The following is a 25,865-nucleotide window of genomic DNA, read 5'->3' as shown; positions in this document are numbered from 1 at the left end:
GCTGTGAGAACACATTTATTAAAAATTTAAACTTTAAAACAAACTTGAGAATTGGCATACAAACTTCAGCAGCAATGTTAGACTGCACAGTTCTAATTTTGATCTTGCTGGCCTCATACCCTGCTGTGTTAGGAAGAAGAAGAATGGGCATAATAAAATGCCTAACTAATGCTGCATTTCCAGCAAAGCTCGTTATGACCAGACAATAATGTAACTGCACTATGGCAAAGTATTAGCCCCCTCGAACAAAGTGAAAAGATTTATTTTCAGCAATAAGTTACTATGGCATCTCGTCGCATATTCCTTTCAGCCACTTAAACAAATATGTTTCTTCTCGCTCGCTAGAACAATCGGACAACACTGTGTGCATGACTATTGTGATCTTACAAATCAGCATACGAGGATTTTACAGGTCGTGTTTAAAATTTGAAGAGGAGAGACATTGCTGTTGGCAGTGCCAAGTCAATTCGTCACAACGCTAATGAAGTTTATCTTACACGCCTAAAAAGTTGCACCACAGCCACAAGTCTGAGGTTTACAATGCAAAAACCATTGTGAGCGTCACGCAAATGTGAAAAGAATACTTTCCCACTTCTATTTACAGTATCTCGTGCAATATATGTGCATTAGGACTTCACTCTTCTTACATTAGCATCAAAGCCACTGCCATCACAAAAGTCGTCGAAGTGCATTAATAACACGTTATAAGTAGAAATATATACAATCGGCGTCTCCTTTTACAATTAGAGAAAGCAGAAGAGTTGAAACTATTGCATGAACTGTAATCACATTAGTACTGTAACTAGGGGAAGTTCAGAGCCTTTATGCACATATCTGCGAGCTTGCATCGTAAATGAGCCCCATAAAATCACTATGCGTTTGTTACTGTGACGCCACAGCAAAACAAAAGTATACAACCCTGCCGCCAAGTAATAAAATGTGCAGCAGTGCCTCCCCTCCAATTCAAATGTAAGAAAAGTGCTGCAAGAACGTTACTTTTCGTTCACACCACATTTACCACATTGTGCAGACACTGGGGCAGAACACAGCCAAAGGCACACTCCTTGTGTCACAAGTTCAGACTCCCAAATCCAGATGTGGCTGACTGAAGCACACATGCCAGCCCATGTCACAATTCATCTCCCTGACACGGATGCAGGAAGATATGCAGTGCGGTCCCAATGCTGCAGTGAAAACCTCACAACCCAATGCCAAGTTGTGTGTTGTTGTAATGACCCCATGTCACGGAAAGTAAAGCCCCGAAACACCCCCTACCTGCATACCGTGTCTGAGGGTGCCTGCACACACAACAACAGCAACGAGTGATGAGTTCACAAGTTGGCAGTCCTTGAATTTCTATCCACATGGAGCTCAGTGGTGAATCACAGTCGGAGCTGCAGCTGCTTGTGCAGCACCTGCTGGAGCTTGCACTTGCTGATGGTGCTGCTGCTGACTTGAGTCCTGTTGACAAAAACACAGTCCACCTTGAGAGGTCCCGAAAGCAAAAGTCTTGCCACTACAGAGCAGTTATTCAAAGCTTCAACAGTAAACTGCTAGGCATGTGCACCATGTGTCACCTGCAACAGATGTTAACCCTAACTGCTGACTGTTTAACCTACAACTTGTACAGTAGAACCTCAGTGATACATTCCCATTTAGTATGATTTCCCAGTGCCAACGTCTGCAATCAGAATGCTACAATTGACTCGCATCATTGCGCTTCTTTCTTACCAGATATGTAATATGTTACTGAAGAATGTGACTTTTTAGCACTGATCTTCGATACGTCGGCAGAATGCGATCGAACAATACGTTTTTCATACCGAATACCATGTAAACAAGAAGAGGCACGAGGCAAGGCACTTGCAGCCAAGAGCAGTAGCTGCCCACCGTGGCAGCTTCCCCACAGTGCTTGCTTGCCCATGTCAGGCAAAAATGCCAGCACACACTCAGCGGTGCTAGCAAATCTTCTTGTGAGACTTCACACATAACTTTCATTGCAGTTTCCATGCTTGCGTTTGTCTCTTCGACAGCTGTGGTGACAGCGTTGAGGATGTGCAAGCCTCTGTACCTCAAGAAAACTTTAGCCAATACACTAGCAGTTGTCAAGAAACTGAAGAGAAATCACACGGACATAGTCAGCGAGTTTGGACAGTGGGCATCAATTGTCAACATGTCCAGCCCGCACGCAGCATTGGTGGTCAGGTGATCTCCTACGAGTGAGAGGCCAAGCCCGCGACATCAAGATGTGAAGGCTGGTGGCTTGATGCGGGGCCGTCTTTCTGTGCGCTAAAATTGTTGTACTTCATGCAATCAAGCCCGCACATCCAGGCATACATGCAGCCTCTGTCGTGTATGCCGCATGTCATGCTGCAAGTGTCGGGGCGGAAAGCTGCTAGAGAAAGCTAACGGCTTCACGTGAGCATTGCAGGCACGTGACCTGCCGAGTTTAGTAGACCCCTCACAGCTGAAATGATGAAGTTAGCACGGTACATAATCTTTAGGACAGGTATGCATGCACTCTATCATTGTGATAGCAAGTGCTTGCAGTCATCAGGTGAACTCGGTTAATGTTATCTCTTGGCTTTGTAACACCATGCGTATTTATTTAGTGAGTGAATGTTTACTGCAATTTATACTTGTCATAAAACTATAAGTCTTGCTTTGTGTGAAAGTCCGATAATTTGCTATTGCTATCAATGCTCTGACTTTCAGGCAGAACTGCAATGTTTCTTTAATGACTTTTGATTGTATTTTTTTTGTCGCTTTTTTCCCCAGAACATATGAACGAGGCTCTATTGTAATTTGTGGTATGTAATATACCTCACAAACTATTTTTTACAAGTAGAGGCGCATGTAATAAACACAATGTTTAGCAAGATTTGGTGATGCACAAAAGATAGCAGACCATTACACACATTGCCCACACACACTTATGACACTTCTGTAAGTGAAGAAGAATAAATTTATGCAAGTGCAACTTGGAAAGAGAGACAAGCACCTTAAGGTCTCATTGGGGGAGTCAACAGTTCTCACTGATAAATATAAACACTAAAGACCCTTCATGTTACCCAAAAAAAAAAATAAAAAATTTGCAGTAATCCGTGAGGGGTGAGAAGGCTGGCAGAAAGGAATCTTTGAAGACTCATGTCCCATCAAAAACAAAACTTCGGAGAGTTTTGATTTCTTTAACTGAACCTCGGTGCTGACAATCTCAAGATCATTTTATCCATCAGAAGAAAGTGCCATGCAGTCAGCGAGTTAAGAGCCCTTCCTGGGGCTGTCCTCAGCCTCAGTGTGGTGACAGTGCATGCATGTAAAGTTTCACCATGGTGACGTTCAAAAGCACAAAGTTGCTACAGGTTAACTCTTGCAAGGAGAGAGAGATGGGGATATTACTGATAGAAAAGTGAATATTTTGGCATGAGTAGTGTTATTGGAGGAATTAGAGGGTAGTAAATGGGATATAATAGGGCTCAGTGAGGTTAGGAAGACAAAAGAAGCATATACAGTGCTAAAAAGCGGGCATGTACTGTGTTACCGGGGCTTAGCAGAGAGACGAGAACTAGGAGTCGGATTCCTGATTAATAAGGAAATAGCTGGTAACATACAGGAATTCTATAGCATTAACGAGAGGGTGGCAGGTCTTGTTGTGAAACTTAATAAGAGGTACAAATTGAAGGTGGTACAAGTCTATGCCCCTACATGCAGTCATGATGACCAGGAAGTCGAAAGCTTTTATGAAGACGTGGAATCGGCGATGGGTAAAGTCAAAACAAAATACACTATACTGATGGGCGACTTCAATGCCAGGGTAGGCAAGAAGCAGGCTGGAGACAAGTCAGTCGGGGAATATGGCATAGGCTCTAGGAATAGCAGAGGAGAATTATTAGTAGAGTTTGCAGAACAGAATAATATGCGGATAATGAACACCTTTTTCCGCAAGCGGGTTAGTCGAAAGTGGACGTGAAGGAGCCCGAATGGTGAGACTAGAAATGAAATCGACTTCATACTCTGCGCGAACCCTGGCATCATACAAGATGTAGACGTGCTCGGCAAGGTACGCTGCAGTGACCATAGGATGGTAAGAACTCGAATTAACCTAGACTTGAGGAGGGCACGGAAGAAACTGGTACACAAGAAGCCAATCAATGAGTTAGCGGTAAGAGGGAAACTAGAGGAATTCCGGATCAAGCTACAGAACAGGTATTCGGCTTTCACTCAGGAAGAGGACCTTAGTGTTGAAGCAATGAACGACTATCTCATGGGCATCATTAAGGAGTGCGCAATAGAAGTCGGTGGTAACGCCGTTAGACAGGAAACCAGTAAGCTATCGCAGGAGACGAAAGATCTGATCAAGAAACGCCAATGTATGAAAGCCTCTAACCCTACAGCTAGAATAGAACTGGCAGAACTTTCTAAGTTAATCAACAAGCGTAAGACAGCAGACATCAGGAACTATAATATGGATAGAATTGAACAGGCTCTCAGGAACGGAGGAAGCCTAAAAACAGTGAAGAAGAAACTAGGAATAGGCAAGAATCAAATGTGTGCGTTAAGAGACAAAGCCGGCAATATCGTTACTAATATGGATGAGATAGTTCAAGTGGCTGAGGAGTTCTATAGAGATTTATACAGTACCAGTGGCACCCACGACGATAGTGGAAGAGAGAATAGCCTAGAGGAATTCGAAATCCCACAGGTAACGCCAGAAGAAGTAAAGAAAGCCTTAGGAGCTATGCAAAGGGGGAAGGCAGCTGGGGAGGATCAGGTAACAGCAGATTTGTTGAAGGATGGTGGTCAGATTGTTCTAGAGAAACTGGCCGCCCTGTATACGCAATGCCTCATAACCTCGAGCATACCGGAATCTTGGAAGAACGCTAACATAATCCTAATCCATAAGAAAGGGGACGCCAAAGACTTGAAAAATTATAGACCGATCAGCTTACTGTCCGTTGCCTACAAAGTATTTACTAAGGTAATCGCAAATAGAATCAGGAACACCTTAGACTTCTGTCAACCAAAGGACCAGGCAGGATTCCGTAAAGGCTACTCAACAATAGACCATATTCACACTATCAATCAAGTGATAGAGAAATGTGCAGAATATAACCAACCCTTATATATAGCTTCCATTGATTACGAGAAAGCGTTTGATTCAGTCGAAACCTCAGCTGTCATGGAGGCATTACGGAATCAGGGTGTAGATGAGCCATATGTAAAGATACTGGAAGATATCTATAGCGGCTCCACAGCCACCGTAGTCCTCCACAAAGAAAGCAACAAAATCCCTATATAGAAAGGCGTCAGACAGGGAGATACGATATATCCAATGCTATTCACAGCATGTTTACAGGAGGTATTCAGAGGCCTGGAGTGGGAAGAATTGGGGATAAAAGTTGATGGAGAATACCTTAGCAACTTGCAATTCGCTGATGATATTGCCTTGCTTAGTAACTCAGGAGACCAATTGCAATGCATGCTCACTGACCTGGAGAGGCAAAGCAGAAGGGTGGGTCTGAAAATTAATCTGCAGAAAACTAAAGTATTGTTTAACAGTCTCGGAAGAGAACAGCAGTTTACGATAGGTAGCGAAGCACTGGAAGTGGTAAGGGAATACATCTACTTAGGGCAGGTAGTGACCACGGATCCGGATCATGAGACTGAAATAACCAGAAGAATAAGAATGGGCTGGGGTGCGTTTGGCAGGCATTCTCAAATCATGAACAGCAGGTTGCCACTATCCCTCAAAAGGAAAGTATATAATAGCTGTGTGTTACCAGTACTCACCTACGGGGCAGAAACCTGGAGGCTTACGAAAAGGGTTCTACTCAAATTGAGGACGACGCAACGAGCTATGGAAAGAAGAATGATAGGTGTAACGTTAAGGGATAAGAAAAGAGCAGATTGGGTGAGGGAACAAACGCGAGTTAATGACATCTTAGTTGAAATCAAGAAAAAGAAATGGGCATGGGCAGGACATGTAATGAGGAGGGAAGATAACCGATGGTCACTAAGGGTTACAGACTGGATTCCAAGGGAAGGGATGCGTAGCAGGGGGCGGCAGAAAGTTAGGTGGGCGGATGACATTAAGACTTTTGCAGGGACAACATGGCCACAATTAGTACATGACCGGGGTAGTTGGAGAAGTATGGGAGAGGCCTTTGCCCTGCAGTGGGCGTAACTAGGCTGATGATGATGATGATGATGTGGCTGTAGCCTGCTACTCCATGCTGGGAAAGGGCTTTGTGGGAATGACAAAGACCAGGTAGGAAGATGATGGAGGGTGGCATGGCAAAGATGATGAGAGCCGCACGGTCTACAGCAAGGAAGCTGCAACATGCTTCAGGGGCAGACAACTGCCTGCTGACTCCCCGGGCTATGTGAAACTGCTAGTCGTACCTGAGGAATAACAACGCCAGGAGCCACCTGGGCCGCTTGGTGCACACTAGCCGGCTGTACCACATGAGGCTGCACAACCTGCGGCTGAACCACCTGTGCATGCTGGCCCGTCGCAACGTGCTGAGGCTGTGCAGCCTGTGGCTGTACCACATGCTGCTGAGTGCCAAGGTGCTGCTGCTGCTGCTGCTGCTGGGCTAGGTGCTGTTGTTGGGCCAGGTGCTGTTGTTGGGCCAGGTGCTGTTGCTGGGCCAGATGCTGCTGTTGCTGGGCCAGATGCTGCTGCTGTTGCTGCTGTTGAGCCAACTGCTGCTGGGCTGCGTACTGCTGCGCTGCGGCATGGTCATTTACATGCGGAGGAGGCTGGGGCACACCACCACTGGCTGGATGCAGCTGCTGCTGCTGCTGCAGGTGTCCCTGTTGTGGCTGGAATTGACCCTGCTGAGGTTGGAACTGGCCTTGGTGTGGTTGGAACTGGCCTTGGTGTGGTTGGAACTGACCCTGCTGATGCTGTAACTGGCCTTGCTGAGGCTGGAACTGTCCCTGGTGCTGCTGTGGCATTCCTTGGTGGTTAGGAACACCTGAAACGAGGAACAAAATCATCGGATTCAGGATGTCTTCAGAAAGCTCAGGTGTGAATGAGATGGTGTCAGGACCAGCACAAACAGAACTGCTAGAACTTCAAACTAAAGTGCTGTAAGGCTATGGCTATATTTGTGGTGTGCATGCGTAGCGTGTCGGTACGCTCAGCTTCAATACACAGACAATAAGAAATGCATGGCACCCACATGGCGCAAGTACAGGCAAGTGCAGTGCAAGATACATAATTACGACTGTCTGAGACACTTCTCACGTGAAGCAGCCAGAGCATGTGCACAGAAACTGCACTAGGTGCAGACAAGAACTGAAGCAGCCATTAAAAGAAACTTACTGGCGAAACTCTGCCAATATTTTCTCCTCCTAATAAGTTCAAGTTTTCGGTGGTCAAAGAACACTAATACAGAATTTTAAACATGCGCCTGAAACTTTTTTTTCTCTGCACCTTCGTGGCAGCCATTACAGTGGTTCCAGCCAATTATATCAACAAATCACCTGGGTATAGCTAAATTAACTGGAAGACAGAATTCTTGACATTCAGTACAGATTTCCCCCCACCCTTTTTTTTTTCCCTCGGGGCAAATGCAATTGTAAAAGATGGGAATGGCAGCTCATCACAAGGTATTGTATTAGTTTTAACCAACAAAGAAGTGTTCAAAGTCAATTTTATATCAAGTGAGAGCATGGTAAACTTTTAAATTAAGAACCCCACCCAGGACAAATTAATTACTTTTTGAAAATTTCTGTAACATTATTTGCTTGTATTATAGTCCTACTGCACTCTATAATTGTCTACTTTTTTTACAAGAATATCATTATTGTGATAGGGTAAGTAGAAGCAGAGAGATCATCACTCTAGAATTGTGCTACCATCAAAAACGACATTTTGATAAAATGAGAAAGAACATTTCACAAGATGTTCATAGTGGTTGTGGCAAAGGCCAAATCAATCAAGGATGATACAGACACCCAATCAAGCAAAAACAAATGCTCTACACCAGTCTGGAGCAAAGGAACACGGAAAGATATTTAGGCCAATTTCTGGCTCCAAAGAGCATTCTCCTCCCTAAATAGGGCCCTGAACCACTTTTTATTGAAGTCAGGAAATGCATTTGAAGCTAAATTGAACTACAGTAAAGCCTCATTAATTCGGATTTCACGGGACCGAAAGAAATGTTTGAATTAAACAAATGTAGAATTATCGAGGTTGTCAAGAAAACAACAAACAAACGTCCACACGCTTCTGTTTACTGGATGAATAAGCCAATCATGTTTCTATTTTGCACAAAAGCAGTGTGGAAGCTGCAATTATCATCATCTCGTGGCTGATTAGTGCTCGCAGCAGCGAAGGCCTCGCTACTTCCTTCACAGCATGGCCGCGGCGCGTAATCATCTGAGACAGGCTTTTCACTACCGTGCGCACATCCCGATTATTTTTTTGCCAGTGAGCTGGTTGCTGTCCATCACAATGCAGCCGGTGCTGTTCATCTTCGAAAGCTTGTCAAAACGGAACTACCGTTTGCCGCAACCACTGCGGATCAAGGCGCGGCCGCTGTCGACGCGACCCAGCGGTGCTGAAGGCGTGTGACCGACGCACGCACTGAGTCATAACGAAAGTACTCAACTTATACAAGGCATATTCGAGAAAGCTTTTTGCTGGAGAAGATTCACATGCTGTTCCTCAATACCAGGCACACACACTACACCTTTTGTAAAAGGCATTGCACCTCCTCTACAATTGTCACCTAAACTGTTCCTGACCTTGGTACTGGGCTCCCTGAGGCGGCATGTGTTGGTACTGGGGCTGTCCCTGGTACTGGGGTTGTCCCTGGTACTGAGGGGGCATCGGACCGTCATGGTACTGCTGGTATGGGTGCTGTAGCTGAAGGTCTGGGTGCTGCTGCTGGAACCGGCGCAGGTCGTCCTCAGAGTACACTTGCTGTTCATCCAGGCCCTGCAAGCAGGAGGAGAGAGCAGTGCGCCGGACCATTGCATGCCTCCTCAACAGTGGTGCTAGAGTGAGGAACAGCCACAGAAGCAGGAGGCCCACGCAACTATCCACAGTGGCAGCTTTTCCCTCGCTTGACTTTTCCGGCAACTTCGTTTCATGATTCATAACTAGGACTAGTTGCTACAACTATCTTATTACTATGGTAACCTTATGTACCGCTCAGACCAGGCAGAGAAACAGTTTCTGCTCCTTCGACACTTCATAAATTTCTTTTTTTTCCAGAGTGGGCTCAAGCTACGCATACAAGTAGTGCCCTTCTACTTCACTGTAGTACAGTTGCATTGCTTTCAGGATAGACATATATCTTTGCTTCCATTACAACTGTTTTGGGTACCAATACCTTGGAGTCACCTGATAGTGCCACTCTTTGTGATAACTTTTGCACTTTTACTACAGCACGGGGTTCTCACTACAATGGGTGGTGAGGAAAATGCCGCCCACTATTCCAGTTCATTGCTGCCACTCCTGTTGACAGTCCACCCCTTTGAGCTGCGAATGGACATTTAGAACGGTGTTTTTTCCAGCGATCCACAGGTGGCCTCATCCATTGTGGCCATTCCGTTATCACGGGGGAAATATTAACAAAAAACATTTATATAGAAGTTGGGGATATAATGCATCTTTAACGCACTGTTGACAAAAATTGGATAGAAAATTGAGCTTTGGGATGTGCCATTGCACTGTGAATCGTGTGGCTTCCATTGACGCAATGCCGCCACCTTGGCACTGTCATAATGACACCATCTTGATACCATCATAAAGACAATGTCATAAAGAGAGAGATAGAAGCTTTAAATAGTCGCAGCATGCTATTTCACTGCGCAAAAATAAAAGCAAGTGAGAAAGTAAAACTAGCATCACAGTTTATTACTGCTGGTACAATACACAGGGTAGTGCTCCTATTGGTTGATGCAGGTTTAAACACTGGCACGAAATGCACGCCATTTTAACAATGACGAGCTGAGCGTTTCTTTGCCCCAGCAACATTTGGCAGTCGCAGTAAGCTGCGTCGCTGGCTCAACTTTCTTTTGTTCACATGTCCGAAATGCAAAATTGTTGAATATGCCAGTAAATATAGCAGAATGGTCATATTGAAAAAAAAAGAAAGAAAGAAAAAGAGCTTAGTTGTCTGTGTGTGTAAACCCCTAGACAACTGTGTAAGTACTCTACAGCTGTTGCAAGTGTTAGAGAACTACTACAACAACTTAATTAGGGCAACTACATAGTTTGTGTACTACAATTGACTTTCTTTATTTTCACCTTGACAGGACTGCCGAAACTATCGAATTATCCTGAAAGTCAAACTAAAGAACAGTAAAAAAGAAAGAATGTCCAAACATGCTTAATTTGCCAGAATTTGCCCAATTTTAACACAGGTCCGAATCTAATGCACACCTGGTTTTAATGGGTTCAAAGCAACAAATTAACACAAGGAACTGACTAGGTAAGCAATTACAGTGATCGCTTCACAACTAATACAAATTTACCACAGAAAAAAAGAGCCTATCGTGCTTCTTTTCACTAACAGGTATTTCCTCTTCACAACGCAAATTCCATGCAACTTGCATGTGTGTTCATCACACTTTTCATTCCTAATAATTATCAGAAAGTACTATTAAAAAGAAGTTAAAGCCAAACGAGCAACTTTCTGTACCTTCCAGCCTTCGTCTTGTTCAAAATCACGGCGATGGGTCATGTCCAGGAACTCCTGGTGGCTTAGCAGGCCATCCTTGTTCGAGTCTCCCTGTACGCAAAAGACAAGCAAACATGCAGCTCAACTCTATCCAGCTTGCTGAGATATTCAAAGCTAAGAAACACAGCAACACAACTGTAACCAGTAAAATCGTTTACGAACTTCGACATGCAGTTGGTGGATATGCAGCTAAAGAAAAGAACACTTCAGTGCTAAAAGGCCAGTTGTAGAAAGGACGACCTGTTTGGCATTTCAGAAGTATAAACTATCAATCTAAAGTAACGTGGCATTTATCTATAGCGTTCCTTAAAGAAAAAATATCTCACTTCATTAAGAACATGCTCTCGCATGCGCTCTACTTCTTCATTTCTTTCCACCAGGTCGGTGCTATTGTCACCAGGCTTGTAGATTTTCTTCACCTGAAAGGTGAAGCCATATGTTACAGAGTGAAAGGCACAGGCAGATGAGATTCAAGAAGAGCAGAGCCTACCTCCAAGTTCAGAACAGCAGCGATTTCATCCGAATCAAGGTATCCATCTCCATTAAGGTCTGCAAGAAAATAACAATAAGATGCACGAAAGCCAACAATGACATAGCAGCAAAAAGCATGTGTGAATCCGCCACTGCTTTCTGTCACTTTGCATCCATGAAGGAAGCCTCCATTGCTTCACCACAGATCGTGCAGCCAAAGTGGAAGAGGTGCCCCGTAACCTTCAATTAATGCAGATCCAATCCAGAAAATGCGAATGGATGTTCAATAATCGTCAAACGAAATGAATGAGAACAAAATCACCGAGTATCGAGCCCATGTTTCAACATAGAAATACATTCTTGCTACGGTTTGCAAGTAAAAAAAAAAAATGCATATGCAGGAGCAGGACACAAGTACCAAAAAAATTGCTGAAGCCCAAAATAATTTCAACAAGGCACACAGTGCATTAAGCCTAGCATACATACTGACTTGCAAAATATAAGCACAAGCAAATGCAAGCAATACTGTGAAAATTTCAATGTCACTTTTTATATAATTTCCACATAGTAGTACATATTAAATAACTTTTTTTTTACCATTCTAGCTCACTTTTGCTGAGGATTACACTATTCTTTCTTTTTTTTCTTTTTGCGATTCAGAGAAATCATTTAGAATAGAACTTTCAAATCAGAGGAGCATTTACAAATTGCAAATGCACACGTAGGCTAGTCTGTCAGTTTGTCAGTCAGTAGGTTTATTGTGTTCAGTGACCCAAAGCAACAACTGTGCTACGAGAGACGTAGGTAAAGCTCCACATTAATTTTGACCACCCAGGATTCCTTGAGATTAAGTCAGACCTAACTGCACAGACAATTTTCCATTTTGTTTTAAATGAAATGCAGTCACTTTGTGCAGTAAAAGCTTGTTAATTTGAATTCCGTGAGGATGCTAAGAAAGTTCGAATTATACAAAATTCGAACTAATGAAAGTCAGAAAAAAAATCGATCGGTTAAGGCGTGTATATAGTCCGTGTATATAGACGCAGCCAACGTGGTCCGATATGCCCGACGTCGAGATGGCTCTTGCTCCATGCACGCATTCGTTGCGCTGACTGGCATGGAGAAAAAAAAATGTTGCAGTTTCACCCAAAAAGCAAAGCATCAACTGCGATAGCAAATTAGTAGATAGCTATACGAAGTAAGTATAGAAGTTTTGCCGGCCATGTAAACTAGTAAACGTTCGCTTACTAATTAAATTAACAAGCAGGGTGTCACGCGCGCACAGGTAAGCACGAACACATCTTACTCGATGAGCGCGGAAACTCGCTGAAGAACGCTGGAGTGGAGTGAGGAAACGCGGCAGTAGCAGCAAGCGAATTGACCTTTGTACAGCTCTCGCTTCAATGTGAACGAAACGTATCGTATTTGCATGATTGCAAGTCGACCTATTTCTTAAATTTGAAAATCTGAAGTGGGGGGGTTGACTTACAACCGAAACCGAAACATGGCACCACCAAAAAAGAGAGATCAATGAGGTATCAGGGGAGCTACGACGTAGATACAATTTTGTTTGCTCTATAGCCCTACCCATAGCTTTTCGCTATCCCGCACGTTCATTCGCTTTCTGGAAGGGTTTTTCAACATTTTTGAGAGTTTTACAGTGCACAACACTCATGGGAGGGGTAGGTTCGATAGTTGATGAAAGTGCCGCTGTTTGATTCGCGGCGGCACCCTCAGAACAGCAGCGCTTGCAGGAAGTAATGATAGTTCATGGAAAAGCAGACACTGCTCACGTGTTTCTCCTTCCCTGTAGCTAGTTTGACGTGTTCGACTTGACTGCCGGCTATGTGCTACCATGCTTCCTCAGCTGTCATGAGTGCTCCAGGCCCACTTAACATTCGGTGCTCGTTCACAGCAGCGTTCAAGAGGGCTGCCATCCTTTACGCCAAACAAACAAAAGCAGACCGCAAGTTCGATGTTTCTGAACAGGTGGTGCGAGAGTGGCAACCGCAGCGAAGGAAAATTTTCACCTGTGATAGCAAGTGAAGAATTTCCAACAGGTCGAAGTTAGGACACTTTCCAGAGCTGTAGGCCAAGCTTGCGGCTTACGTCGCTGAAATGCGTGATCGGTCCCTGCCACTGAAGTACGACATGGTCATGAAACAAGCCCGGATCTTCACCTTTTAAGGACCTGCTCTGCCGTAAGTACAACAAGTGGCTGGCGGCAGAAGACCGCTAACTTACGCCAACCGGGTCTGTCAAAAGAGCCTCGCCGACGGCTGCGTGTGGTTGGGTGCATTCAGCGTGGGCTGCTGTTCCACAAGATGTCGGGGTGCAGTCGTTTGCAAAATGTCGAATTTCGCTGGACGACGACTCGCTGTGGGAGCATAGCAGCGATGACGATGGCAGCACTAGTGAGGACGATGGCACAAGTGAAGACAAGTAGTCCAGTGACCATGTCAACTACTAATAAATTTTCGTTATCAAATGCATCCTCGGGTATGCTCTTCTTTGTTTTTTCCCTTGTCACACACAATATGGGGGGTCGACTTACATTTGAGTTGACTTACAGTCGTGTATATACGGTAGCACATCGCCGACGAAGCTACCGGCACTACACGCACTCTGCAAACATCACAGATTGCTTTGAAGATGAGGCCCACGCAGGCACACACTATGGCCATGCCACAGATCGCTTTGTAGATACGGCGCCCGCATGGCCGCGCCGTAAGCAGCAGACCCTGAAAAGAATGTTCCCCCTCCCTCCTCTCCCTCCCCTCACTTCACTTCATGCCTCACGCGCGACGAAAAAGGGCGCGCTCCGCCCCGCGTTTCTCGCTCGCACAAGCGAGATTGAGTCACGTTTGCAGGCTCACCCTCGCACGCTTTCGCTCGTACACAAAGAACACAGCACGCGGCGACGGTGTTATCGTCCTTTCCTTGCCGGTGATGGAAAAAGCAAAGCTGCGCGGCCCACGCGGGGACACCAGCGTCGCCAACGTGCTCTTGCGCACTAGCACTCTCCCTATCCATGATGGCGCGGAGTTCTAATTATCAGTGACAGTGCAGATTTCAGTGTTCAGGATTTCAATTAGCGGGATGTCTTACATATTGCTTTCAATACATTGTTTGACGGACCGCAGTGGCTACTTTGAATTATCCGAAATTCAAATTAATGAGTTGTTAATTAACAAGCTTTTACTGTATGGGAGTCAGAGCCAGAATCTCATCCTTAATAGCAATTCACTAGAGACGAGAAATCACTGCAGCAGAAACAAATTGCAGGATCCACTGTTGGCAATTTAGTGAGAGAGTCGCTAAATTGAGCAAGTTTTTTTGTCACTTTAATGACAATTTTGCCTTTGTGGAGTCTTAAGAACCTTTCTTAGCAACAGTTTTAGTAATGTAAACAGCCAGTGAATTGCCCAGGTAAAGTGCCTTAAAAGACTGGCTAAGTACAATGCCCTATCCCAATTTATTCTTTTTCCAAGGGGGGTATATATATATGTGCCTAAAATTTGTCTCTGCCCTTAAACACATACTGAATGTTTTTGGCATCCAACAAAGGACACACAGCATGGAAGCAACAAGAAGAATGATGTTTCTTCGTGATGGCTTGACGATATATGTAGCTTTCAGATAACTACCTGATAACAGCCACGTCATACCGACATTGTGCTAGGCGAAGGGCCCATACAAAGAGTGCATTTGCAACTGATATGATATACCAAAGAGCTTATTAGTGAGCCATCTGGGAAGCATCAGAGCTGCTTTTCTAGGCAAAGCACAGTCTTGACATCAGATACCATTTTAGAATATACAGTAAAACCTCATTAAACCGTACCCGCTTAAACAGTAGTTTCGTTTTAAAAGTAGTAAAGTCAAATCCCCGACTCAGCGGCTATTGAGGATAATGTGTTTTGTATCCACATAAACCGTACCAGCTTATTGCGTACGCATCGGTTAACATGTAGTGTTTCCACTTTTCGTCCCGCAAACATGGCGGTGCGTCGTCTCCATCGGGCGGCCCAGCAGAACAACAAGCCTCAGAGATCGGAACAACGGCCTCCAAGCGCCCTGTGCGTTTGCGCGTGAAGCCACATCAACATAATTTTGGCGCCGTGCAATCAAGAAGTCGCATCATACTGAAGCTTGCATAAAAGAGACGCCGGGTGCGCAGTATAGAAGAAAAATTAGACATTGTTCGTGCTACTGAACATGACACGAAGAAGTCGGCGCTGGCACGCGACAGGGATCTGCTGTTGACTATGGTGTGTGGCATTTGGAATGCAAAGTTGCTAGGCAGCGCTGCTGCGATTGTGAAGAGATGTCGGCTATGAGGTTCGACTTTTCACCATCATTGCCTCTGTTGTTGCCGAAGTGCCGACTAGCGACAGTGACGAGAACGACACGGAAAGTGATAGCACGGGCGATTAAGGCCCGACAGTGGCAGAAGCTTCGCGTTACGTCAGCCTCATGAATGCAATCATCATGACGAGAACAACACCCCGCGATGAAAAAGGCACCCCGTGACTTCTGCTACGCTACCGCGTGCGTGCACAGAGAATACGTAATGCCAACGAGGAATCTGCCATGCCAGTGTTTGCCAAGAAGAGGGGGCTGGCTGATAAGCTGGCTCACAGCTTCAGTAAGTCTGAGGCCACTGTCGTCGTTGCTAGGCCGCCGCGACATCGAATGAAAATAACACTTTTGTCGCGTGAAGGGAATAAATACTGCATGTTTTTCCCCTTTCATCACACTCTCTCTGAGTTTCGTTTTTGACAGGTAAGTGGGCGATCGCAGGCTATTTCGGTTGAGCAGTACCACCATTTAGTAAGTACTTCTTCCGAGCTGCGGCCAACTACGGCTTAACGAGGTTTCACTGTAGAGGGCTGTTTTACCTTTTCACATTCTGACTGTTGACTCACCACTGCTGAAGGCAATGAAACATTGAAGTCTATAGTTTTAAAAAGAACAAGCAAGACAGCCAGGAGCAATTAAAACAACGACAATATTCTTAGCAAGTTATTATTATCGCAACTTAGCAACTTCTCACTAAATATTGAGTGCTTTAGGCAGCGACCTGGCACAACTTTGTAAAAAAAAAAATTTTACCAGCACTGGCACGAGCAACAGTTGATTGGTATCAAAAGCTGGAGAGCCATACACGGTGCATTGCAGCAGAACATGCACCACTCACCGTGCATGGAAAAGAAAGTGTTGGGATTGAAATCCTCAGGGTCCATGTGATCCTGCTCTTGCCACACTTCCTCCAGTTGAGGCTTGCTGCCCTGCAAAGGAAACACTACATAAATTTACACTGCTGAAGTACCCTTTCAAGACTCTACTTGCATTAATCCCAGGGCAACAGGTTGATTACAAGAAGCAAAAAATTAAGGCCCAGGTTGCTTTTGTTTTTTCCTGCGTCGAAACTTCAGCACTGGTAAGTCAGTGTGATGTCAAGGATTTTCAAATTATTTTGTCCTATTTGGATCCTTGTGGCACGATACAATTTTGTTAGGACTTGCCAAGTTGAGTGTTTCATTCTTTATAATTAAGTGGGAAGATAAAGCCTTCCCCCAACCCCCATTTCTTTGTCCTCCCACTTCTGTCACCAGTGTCGGCAGGCAAAAAGAAGCAAATCAGCAGACCAAGCCCATAACGCACCGGCTCATGAACAGCAGGGTGCTCCTTGTGCTTCTTGATGGTCTCGTTGTGGTGCTGCTCTATCTTGACCCGTTCCTCAGCCGTTGCATTCTCCAGGGCCTTACGGTACTCGAGCTCCTTGCGCATCTCATACTCCTTGAATTCAGCCTTACGCTGCTCATCCAGTGCTTCCAGGTCCTTTGTCGCCTGCAGGCAAGAAGGGCAGCATACTGTTTGCATCTGCCTTGCACTTCACAGCAAGAGCAGCAGGTTACCATTAGAGCTAAACCACTACAGGTAAATTTCTGTCGCATAACTTTTTTTACAAAAATCGAATCGCAAGGTTTCACTGTCTAAATGCAACATGCATCTGAGAGGTACACTCGAGTTGGAGAGCACTGGATTAATATCAGCCAGCTGGGAGTCTTTAATGTGACCAGGTGGGCTAGTTAAACATGTTTTGGGAGCAAACAGTGCTAAAACACACACAGAACTAGAAGACACAGTGCACCATTCTGTGTCCACTTGCATTTTGTTCTGGGTTCTTTAATTCAGACCTAAATGCAGGTACATGAGTATTATTACATTCCGCCCCTACAGAAATGTGGCTGCGGCAGTTGGGAATCAAGCCTGCCACCTTGCGCTCAGTGGCTTAACATTGCAGCCATTGAGCCACCATGGCAGATTCAATAGCAGAATCAATCAAGCACAGACACAATTTTCCTAAAATTCCCTCTTCAGAACACTACATGTGCACCTACTACATGTCCACCAACATACCAATGCACATGTATTTGTTCAATGTGGAAACTTTTCAGCAGCAGGGCGTGCTGCCAGTTCATGCAACTGCCGAACAATCCACTTGACTAATACCAAGCAGTGCGACATCTCAAAATGAATGTGCAAGTGTTGTAAGATGTGTAAACCTGACTGCTCTGATGTGGGCAGTTTAGACAGCAGAACATCAGTCCTTGCAGAAAGCGCAAAAGCTCGACTTTTGATGTTCCCACTCATTTAAACTATTAACAATCAACCTGCTTGATCGACATGTGCAGTTCTGTAGTGACTCCATTAGCCAAGAGAAAAAGCAATGCTCTAGACAGCCACTACAGTGCGCCCCCGACGCAGCTACATTTGACTTGAACTTGAGCGTGGGCCTACATGCTTGACCAATGCTACACTACTGATGCCTGTTATGCCTCAAAATGGCAATGGGAATTGTTTGGGTGTTTCCCAGGAAGCGACTACTTGACAAGCCCACCCATATCACGACTGGAGCTTGGCGTTTGCTATTGACAGGTACACAAAGAAGCTCCCTTTGAGGCAACAGCAGCCATGGCATTCTGCAAAGTGGTAACGACAATCAGGGCCAGGCTTGTTAACTCACTACAACCCGACCGTCATGGAGAGCCCACTAATTCATGCAAGGGGCCAACATCGACAACTTTCATAGGAACAGTGTCGAGTTTAGATTCCCAATTGCCACGACGCTGAAACGTCATTGGGATTTTGTGAACAGTTTGACCATCATGGTTGGCTGACACACGGTCATCAAATACCATCATCTAGTTACTTAGAGTAAACAACTGTTTTAAAAGCAGACATCTTTGGTGCTGTCAGGTGTGTGCTCAGACATGAGTGCGCTGGCATGTGTGTTCTCATAGGTGCGGTGAAATCAGACACTTAAATTTCTCCAGCATGGAGTTAAATGCTATAAAAGTTTCAATTTTGAGCTAGTGTCCTGCTACTGCACACCTTTTTAATGAGACACAATAAACAAAATACCGGTAAATAAATCTACACAGGATCATTGCTTTTTGTCTAAACATTTTGGATGTTACAGCGTTGAGCACCTTCGGCTGCTCACTGTGCCCACTGCAAGAATATTTTTACTCGTAGAAGCTGGCAACCCCAGCAATCCTACTTTGCCATTCTATTTCTTTCTGCAACTCAAACAGCAAGTACATTCTATGGACAACATTTCACATAGACATTAGAACACAAGGCTTCCTTGAAAAACTGTCTTCATTGAAGGTTTCATACTGTAAAGAAAGCTCAAAACATTGCTTGCCTAAGTAATGAACAGAGCAGGAATAACCAGCTTACTTCACAGACATGTCTTTCAGCTTACTCTCATAACTCACAATGTACAAGGCAAAAACAGAAAAAGAAAAGAAAAACTACTTACAGTGACAATCAGCTTCTTCAGATCTTCAATTTCAAAGGTGTGTGGATTCTGGTAATCAATATGGTGGGGCATCTTGACACTACCACGGTCCAGGCCTGCTAGGTAAAACAAAAGCATGTACATTCGAAACATGGAGAAAGTAAGGCAAGCAGATGTGAGCCTGACACCACAGGTAGCCAAGTGTAGCTTTGAAATATGTTTATGACAAAATTGTGCTAATATAACTTGTCTATCTTGTTGAAAACAATTATTTCTTTTATTTATTATTTCATTCTTTTGTCAGTTTTTGCTGTTAGTGTTCTGTATCGCCCACTCCTGCTTAAAGCCTGGCACTCAGCATAGCAGTACTTTTCAAATAGATACATTCAAACAAATAAAGATATACAATACATACAATACATTCAATAAATAAATAACAAGTTAAAAGAGCACAATGAGTAAATGACACAAATACAATGTTTACCAAGAAAAAAAATGCAACACTGTCATTTTACTATTGAATCAAAAGTGTGACGCCAGTTAGAATCATGTGTTAAATGGCTTCAACTATTACCACAACTGTGAAACTACAATAAACAGCAACAGCACTGTGCCAAGAATGTTGTCGCTCATTGACGCTGATGTGTATGGTGCTGGTCACGTGTTGTGAAAGTCGAGGTATCCACAAAAGTCATCATCCGAGAATATGCCACACTTTTTTCGACCACTTTTGGAATCAGTCACTTTTTTGCTGCTGAATTCGATATTCCAGAATTTTAGGCAGTCCCCTTCAAGTCCAGATCATTGGTCAGTGACTGTAAATCCTTTAGAAGCTAAGTCGTGCATAGTGTTTTTGTTTTGTCATTTAACAGCATATTTGTGTAATAAGTTTCCTGGGCACGTTTTATTTTCTCACGAACCTGTGGCAAGCATATCAGAGGAGTTCTACTGTAGTATTAATTTAGCCTCGTCTCCAAAATAGAGCGCAGAGCCAAAGAAAACAATTGATCCAATCATCCACCAGCATGTTGTCACAGGCCGTCATCGTCATAACCGTTGATTTACACGCATTATGTAAATGAACAAGACTGTGCCTTTTATATGGCTAATTGCTCATTACATCCACATCACAAAATTTCATTGCTTATATTACATCATTGGTGCTAGCAAACAATAACTACATTCTATATCCTGCTACAATAAAGAGCAGGCCACATGCTTATGGAAATACCAAGAAACTGCATGCAGGGCTTTAAATATCACACAGTTGGCTGCTTAGACTCAGCCATGTTAAACTTATGAACTGGATAAAAAGATTAGGAGCATTAATTTATTAGCTGAAAGGTTAAATGAACAAATACTGAGCTTAAATAATAACTTTTACAAGGAAACTAATTTTTCCCACAGCTTATGTCTAGACCAGACCACAGGACTAATGTTTGTTAATTAAGAGCACTGACTGCAGCTGACATATCAGTTGGTTTCAACTGAAACTGGCTTCAGAATGAGCAAACAAGCAAAGAAGAATTACGATCACAACCTGGAAACCCCAAAACAGGAAAGGCTGTAGTCAAGCTCACCAAGTTCTTTCTCCTTGGCCTGCACAGTGAGCTTTCGCAACCGGTCCATTTCGATCCTTTTGAGCTCATCCAAGCGGTTTCGGACATCATGCTTCACAAACTCAAGTTCACGGGCCACGCTGCCAGACTGCAGGAAGAGAAACACATTTCTTGCTGCTACCATGATCGAGTACCCACATGCACCAACAGTCTATGCAACAGTCAGCAAAATATATTGGGAAGTATAGGTTGACCACATTGACCTGTAGTGCTAAAGACAGATCAGAAGGAAAGAAGGCAGTGATTGTATGTGTCTCCTTCTCTTGTGATTCGTCTTTTGCACTACAGTTCAATATGGTCAAAAGAATGCACAGGCTACAGTAGTAAACCTACTTAAAGAGACAATAAAGGCAAATACTAACTAGACGTGGACTGTTTAAATACCATTCCAGAAACCTTGCAAGGCTTGTTTCGTGCCAAGAAAAGACTTAGTTTACAAGAAAATTGCCTCTGAACGGTTCAAATACCAACATAGCAGTTCAAATCTCCCGCCATCCAACCGGGGACTGGTGATGTTGCATATGCGATAACCACCCTTTGCAGCCGTCAGTGAGTAAAATGGCACCTGGCAGATGGTGGTACGGCGTTCTGCACAGAACACAAATGCTCGGCCATGGAGAAACCAAGCCACGACAGAGCAGTGAATTCACCACTGCAGATGCTTCTGGTCAACTGGTGTGGACCGTTCGGGCACCCCACGACATCACATGGAAGTGGAATTCTCTGCTACTTGCAGTTTGTACGAGCTTCATGGACCAGCATAACCAGCCCAGCACTACACGATAACGAAACTACTGAAATGCGCAAGTCGAGCGAGAACGAAACCCTCTCACTGCCTGCGTCATTATGATTGGTTCTATTATGAAGCCAATGAATTCCTTTTCCTAAAAACGAAAAAGAACAAGACAAGGAGCATTTTCTTTCATCTTATCATGAAATACAATGATGCTTTTAGAACAAGTGGCTGAGCTCTACTAACAGAATCTAAATGAGGAGTGTCTTCACCATTGAACAAGTACTTGAATGTCCCAGGGGATTCTAATCGTCTCCTGCATTTACCTCAATTTCTTGATTACTAAGGCTCTGTTCGCAATAACATTGACGCCTTAGATATTCTTGAACGCTAATCTACACTTTAGCTTGACTTAATATTTGCCTTTAGTGACCCTTTTAAATACATTGTTTTTTTCCACAAGACACCCCATACTTTCGCTAGTGTTCACATAATAAAGGCCTGAATTTGTCCCTGGAAGTGCCCCAAATGCATCCCAGTTCAAGTACATTAAGAAGCAGACAGAATATTCTACACCACATCAGTTGCCTATTACGTTACTGCAAACTACTGCCAACTAGACCATGATGATGAGAAGCATGCGACTGGGCTCCACTCCAACAGATAAATCCTAATTCAATTCAATTCTGGAGTTTCACATGTGAAAACCACAATCTGGTTAAGAAGGCACGCCATAGTGGGGGACTCCAGATTAATTTTGACCACCTGGGGTTCTTTAAGGTGCACCTAAATCTAAATACAGAAGTGCTTTCACATTTCACCTGCATCAAACCTGCAATCTTGAGCTCAACAGCCCCAACGCCATACCCACTGAGCTACTGCGTCAGGTTAGACAAATCCAGAGCAGAACAAACATACGGCACATTAGAGTATTCCGCTATAGCGTTACCATTCTATCGTTACACTTACCAATACTACCTGCTGTTGATTAAGCATTCAGGCAGCTTACCACAAATGCGCAGTTCGGAGGAAGAGGTGGGATGGTGTAAACCTGTGCTAATGTACTATGTATTGTGTCATGCAACATCTGCAACACCTCCCACACTGAGTACATTTTACGACATCCGTGGCTCCCAACCATGGAGTTTTACGCAAAAAGCCTGCATGGCAATCTGTTCTTGCTAACACTAACATCATTTAAGCCACATTTTTTGCAGGCCTCAGAATGGAACAGCCTCCACACAGAATTTGCAACGCCTAAAATTGTTTGTAAATGAACATTTTGCACTTTTGCCAAATAAATGTATGCCTTCTTCTTAGCAGAATTTTATTAGCCCACAACTGCAGTTTAAACAGCATGTGTGAATTATGCAATGCAGTTTAAACAGCACGTGTGAATTATGCAATGTGTAATTAATTCACACCTGTTTCTTTCTATTCTCAGGTCTCTCAAATGCATGAACTTAATCTTGTAGAATAATGACACTGAGCAAGTGATGCAGTCCTATGCAGCATTAATAATATGAGCTACCCAGGCACAAAATGTAAAATGTTTGTGTCATCCACTTTGTGCGACATCAGAAGAGGTCAAGTCAGAGCTTGAAATGCCATCGTAGCATCACCGATTCCACTGTACAATTTGGCTTATGTTACTTGTTTTATTGAATTTACTTAGTTCACTTGGTTTACTAATTAAGAATTAGCAGAAGTTGCTTTTGTTGCTTGGTTTCGGTGTACCTTCTGGGGTCTGCTTAAAAGTGAATTGTAAAAATGGTTCACAAGACCTCAGAGCGATTACAGCAATTGTTTTAAAGAAGGTGGTTGCACTCATTCACAAAAAGAAGCCAATGTGGTGATGCTGGGCTTTCACACAGAGTGCAAAGAAATGTGCGACAAGAGCTTCTGGCACATGGTGCAACCTTTGCTTTATGAATGACCTCTCTCTTCCTTTGGCTGCTTCGAGCATATCAGCAAGTCCTCTATCACTGCTTCACAATTCACTCAAATATGAGCCCGAGCAGCATGGACTTATACATGCTAAGAAATGATCATCGGCAGAAGTACACCCAGATCACCATCACAAACCAGTACCCTACACTTTGCAAATAATGCCCTTAATTGTAATTCCTCTCACGTAGTATTTCCATTTTGAGTTCAAGGATGAGTCCAGCCAAAGAGTTAATGCATACACTCTTCCCATAATAAACTCAGCTGAGATTCCAGCAATGTCTTGCATCGTTTCTTGATTCTGAGTTTGAATGTGTTTTGCTCGCTGCCTCTTTTGTTGTTGTTGTTGTAATATCATGAGGAGTGAACATTTCCTAACAGCATGACATAACAATGATGAAATGTTCAGGCTTTAAAAGCAAGTCATAACTAGAAACAAACATTTTCCTAAATCATGCCATATACCACCTGTTGACAACTTTCATATGTTTTGAATGAGTACAATGGCTATGAAGTCAATGACACTCAGTTTTTTTTATTGTGATGAAACATGCAGGTACTGAATATTGCAAATACTGCTTAACAAAGCATGGAATATTGATGAACAAGCAATCAAAAAACAAACATGGAAAAAAAACCATTGTGAATCGTATGACACTTGATATGCCTTTTCCTCTGTGGCAAGACCTTTTTCTAATAAAAGGCAGCCTCACAAAAAAATACCATAGCTCACAATAAGTAATCAGTCACTGTCAATAGTGAACAAAGCACAACAGATGAGTAAAGAACTGAAGTTCTTTGTTAATGCAAATGCCAAGATGAATAGACACTTCAGATGAAATTTATATGCCCCAAGCAAGATACTCTGAGGCCACTTCTGAGTAAAAAACAAATGACATAACTGATCTTGTAGGCATATTACATGATACCAAAAATTAGATTAGAGCAGCTTTCTTACACTACTCTGCAGTGAGATGTCAGCTGATAAACAACTGCATCAGTACACTTTGAATCAATTAAGTGGCAGTCTAGAAATCAGATTGCATGCACATGTGGTCAGCCACAATTTATTTTCAAAGGAATATGTTTGCAACCTTTGAGGACAGACAAATAAGGCACAATTAAATTATTAGGTCAGATTAAACACTAAAAAGAAAGGCCGCACTTCCGATGGCAGGACAAATGATAACGGCAAGCTTTGTTAAGGCCTCTTGCAAAGCTATATTACTAACTCAAAAGAGACAGGTCGAGTTAGCAAGTGGGTGATGTAATCTGAACAAAAAGGGTAAAAGAGAAACTAACTGAATAGAAAGCACTAAAAAAAAAAACATGAATGACGTGCATGCTGGGCATGAATTTGGAACAATTAATGATATACAGAACATTAATGTACTTACCCTAATGTCATCTACGTTGACCGCTTTTAGCTTAGAAGAGAATTCTGGGTCCTCCTCAAGTGTTTGCACTACTTCCTGAAGGTAGCGGCTGTATTCCAGGCCCTGTTCAAATGACGACAGCAACTTCAGTGCAACTGGCAATTTGGCCAGGTAATTTACGGACACGTTACTATGCCAATTATGCATGCGTTGGCAAAGGTGGCACGACGGAAAAGCTGAAGGGTTGGCCGATACGTACGAAATCAGGAGGCTCTTCTACGGTGTTAGCCTTGGCTGGTTCTTCCTTTTTCCTCTTGTCTACTGGCGGGCCGACAACTCCTTGTAGAATAAGAAGCAAAAGGCAAGCTGCTTGGTACGCTTTCACGGCCATTCTGAAAAGAAAAAAAAAAATGGAGTGGCATATAGGTCACAGGGTCAACAAACGCCAGCGAAATCTGGAGCCTCACAACAATCACACGTGTAACAGCGAGATTCGAAGCGCTAAGGCAGATGATATGCCGAGGTCACGATCTGACAACGCTGACGAGGGTTTTCACACATTACGTGTAACCGGCGGTGTACTGCCTAGGCGAGACACAAAACCATTGATCAACCGGCGTACACTCACAGGGAACTGCGCTTGCTTTCTAAACGAGGAGACTAGAACGGGGTGCCGACTACGAGAACAAAATGTCTGTACGAAAACCGTCGAGTGACAAGGAGAAATCGGCTCTGATGCCAGACGCCGATAACTGCCGGAGAAACTGGCCCGAAAGAGAAAACAAAACGGAAGTTTCATCACATTTAGAGCGACTGATCGCAAACAAACGCGTCACAGACCGGTTTTCTCCAACGAAGGAAATCTCCAATCAGGCCCAGACGCTGAAGACCGACGGCAATTGAGTTGATTTAATCAAACAGATGCTAAGAGCAACCTGGCTCAGCTGTGGAGATTGAAAGCGCAAATAAATATCAATGCGCAAATCGTCATGCGCATATGCACGTCGCGTGCGTGAAGACAGCTGTCTAAAAGCACGAAGGACTCACGTTTTAGTTGAACTTTAACGAGGAGCGGGAACGGCGTGCTGTTTAAACAGCCGGCGGCGAGAAGAGTATTACGTCTCGCCTCATACGCGACGTGGAACTAGCGAGATTCGCCCTTCGCTACCCGCTGGATTCATTGCAGGCTGACAGGTAACAAAGGTA

General features: G+C 43.8%; 1 protein-coding gene across 4 annotated transcripts; it reads right to left on the bottom strand.

Moving 5' to 3' along the window:
• Positions 1-25,865, bottom strand: NUCB1 (Nucleobindin 1). Of its 4 annotated transcripts, none has more exons than XM_075690050.1 (13): positions 25,707-25,865; positions 24,919-25,051; positions 24,681-24,782; positions 20,565-20,691; positions 19,006-19,103; positions 16,839-17,024; positions 16,372-16,462; positions 11,191-11,249; positions 11,027-11,119; positions 10,662-10,751; positions 8,758-8,950; positions 6,403-6,980; positions 1-1,461 (listed from the first exon to the last, which is right to left on the bottom strand). In XM_075690050.1, exons 2-13 carry the CDS (start codon positions 25,048-25,050, stop codon positions 1,372-1,374), a joined length of 1,839 nt encoding a protein of 612 aa, XP_075546165.1. In that variant the 5' UTR covers position 25,051; positions 25,707-25,865; the 3' UTR covers positions 1-1,371. The 4 variants fall into 4 exon arrangements, with proteins under 4 accessions (XP_075546165.1, XP_075546168.1, XP_075546167.1 ...); XM_075690053.1 differs by having other exon boundaries at positions 19,006-19,100; XM_075690052.1 differs by lacking the exon at positions 25,707-25,865 and adding an exon at positions 25,500-25,643.

This window comes from Dermacentor variabilis, chromosome 4 (assembly GCF_050947875.1).
Source record: "Dermacentor variabilis isolate Ectoservices chromosome 4, ASM5094787v1, whole genome shotgun sequence".
NCBI lineage: Eukaryota > Metazoa > Arthropoda > Arachnida > Ixodida > Ixodidae > Dermacentor > Dermacentor variabilis.
Note: the sequence above shows the minus strand (reverse complement) of the source record. Positions and strands in the feature narration are given on the sequence as shown.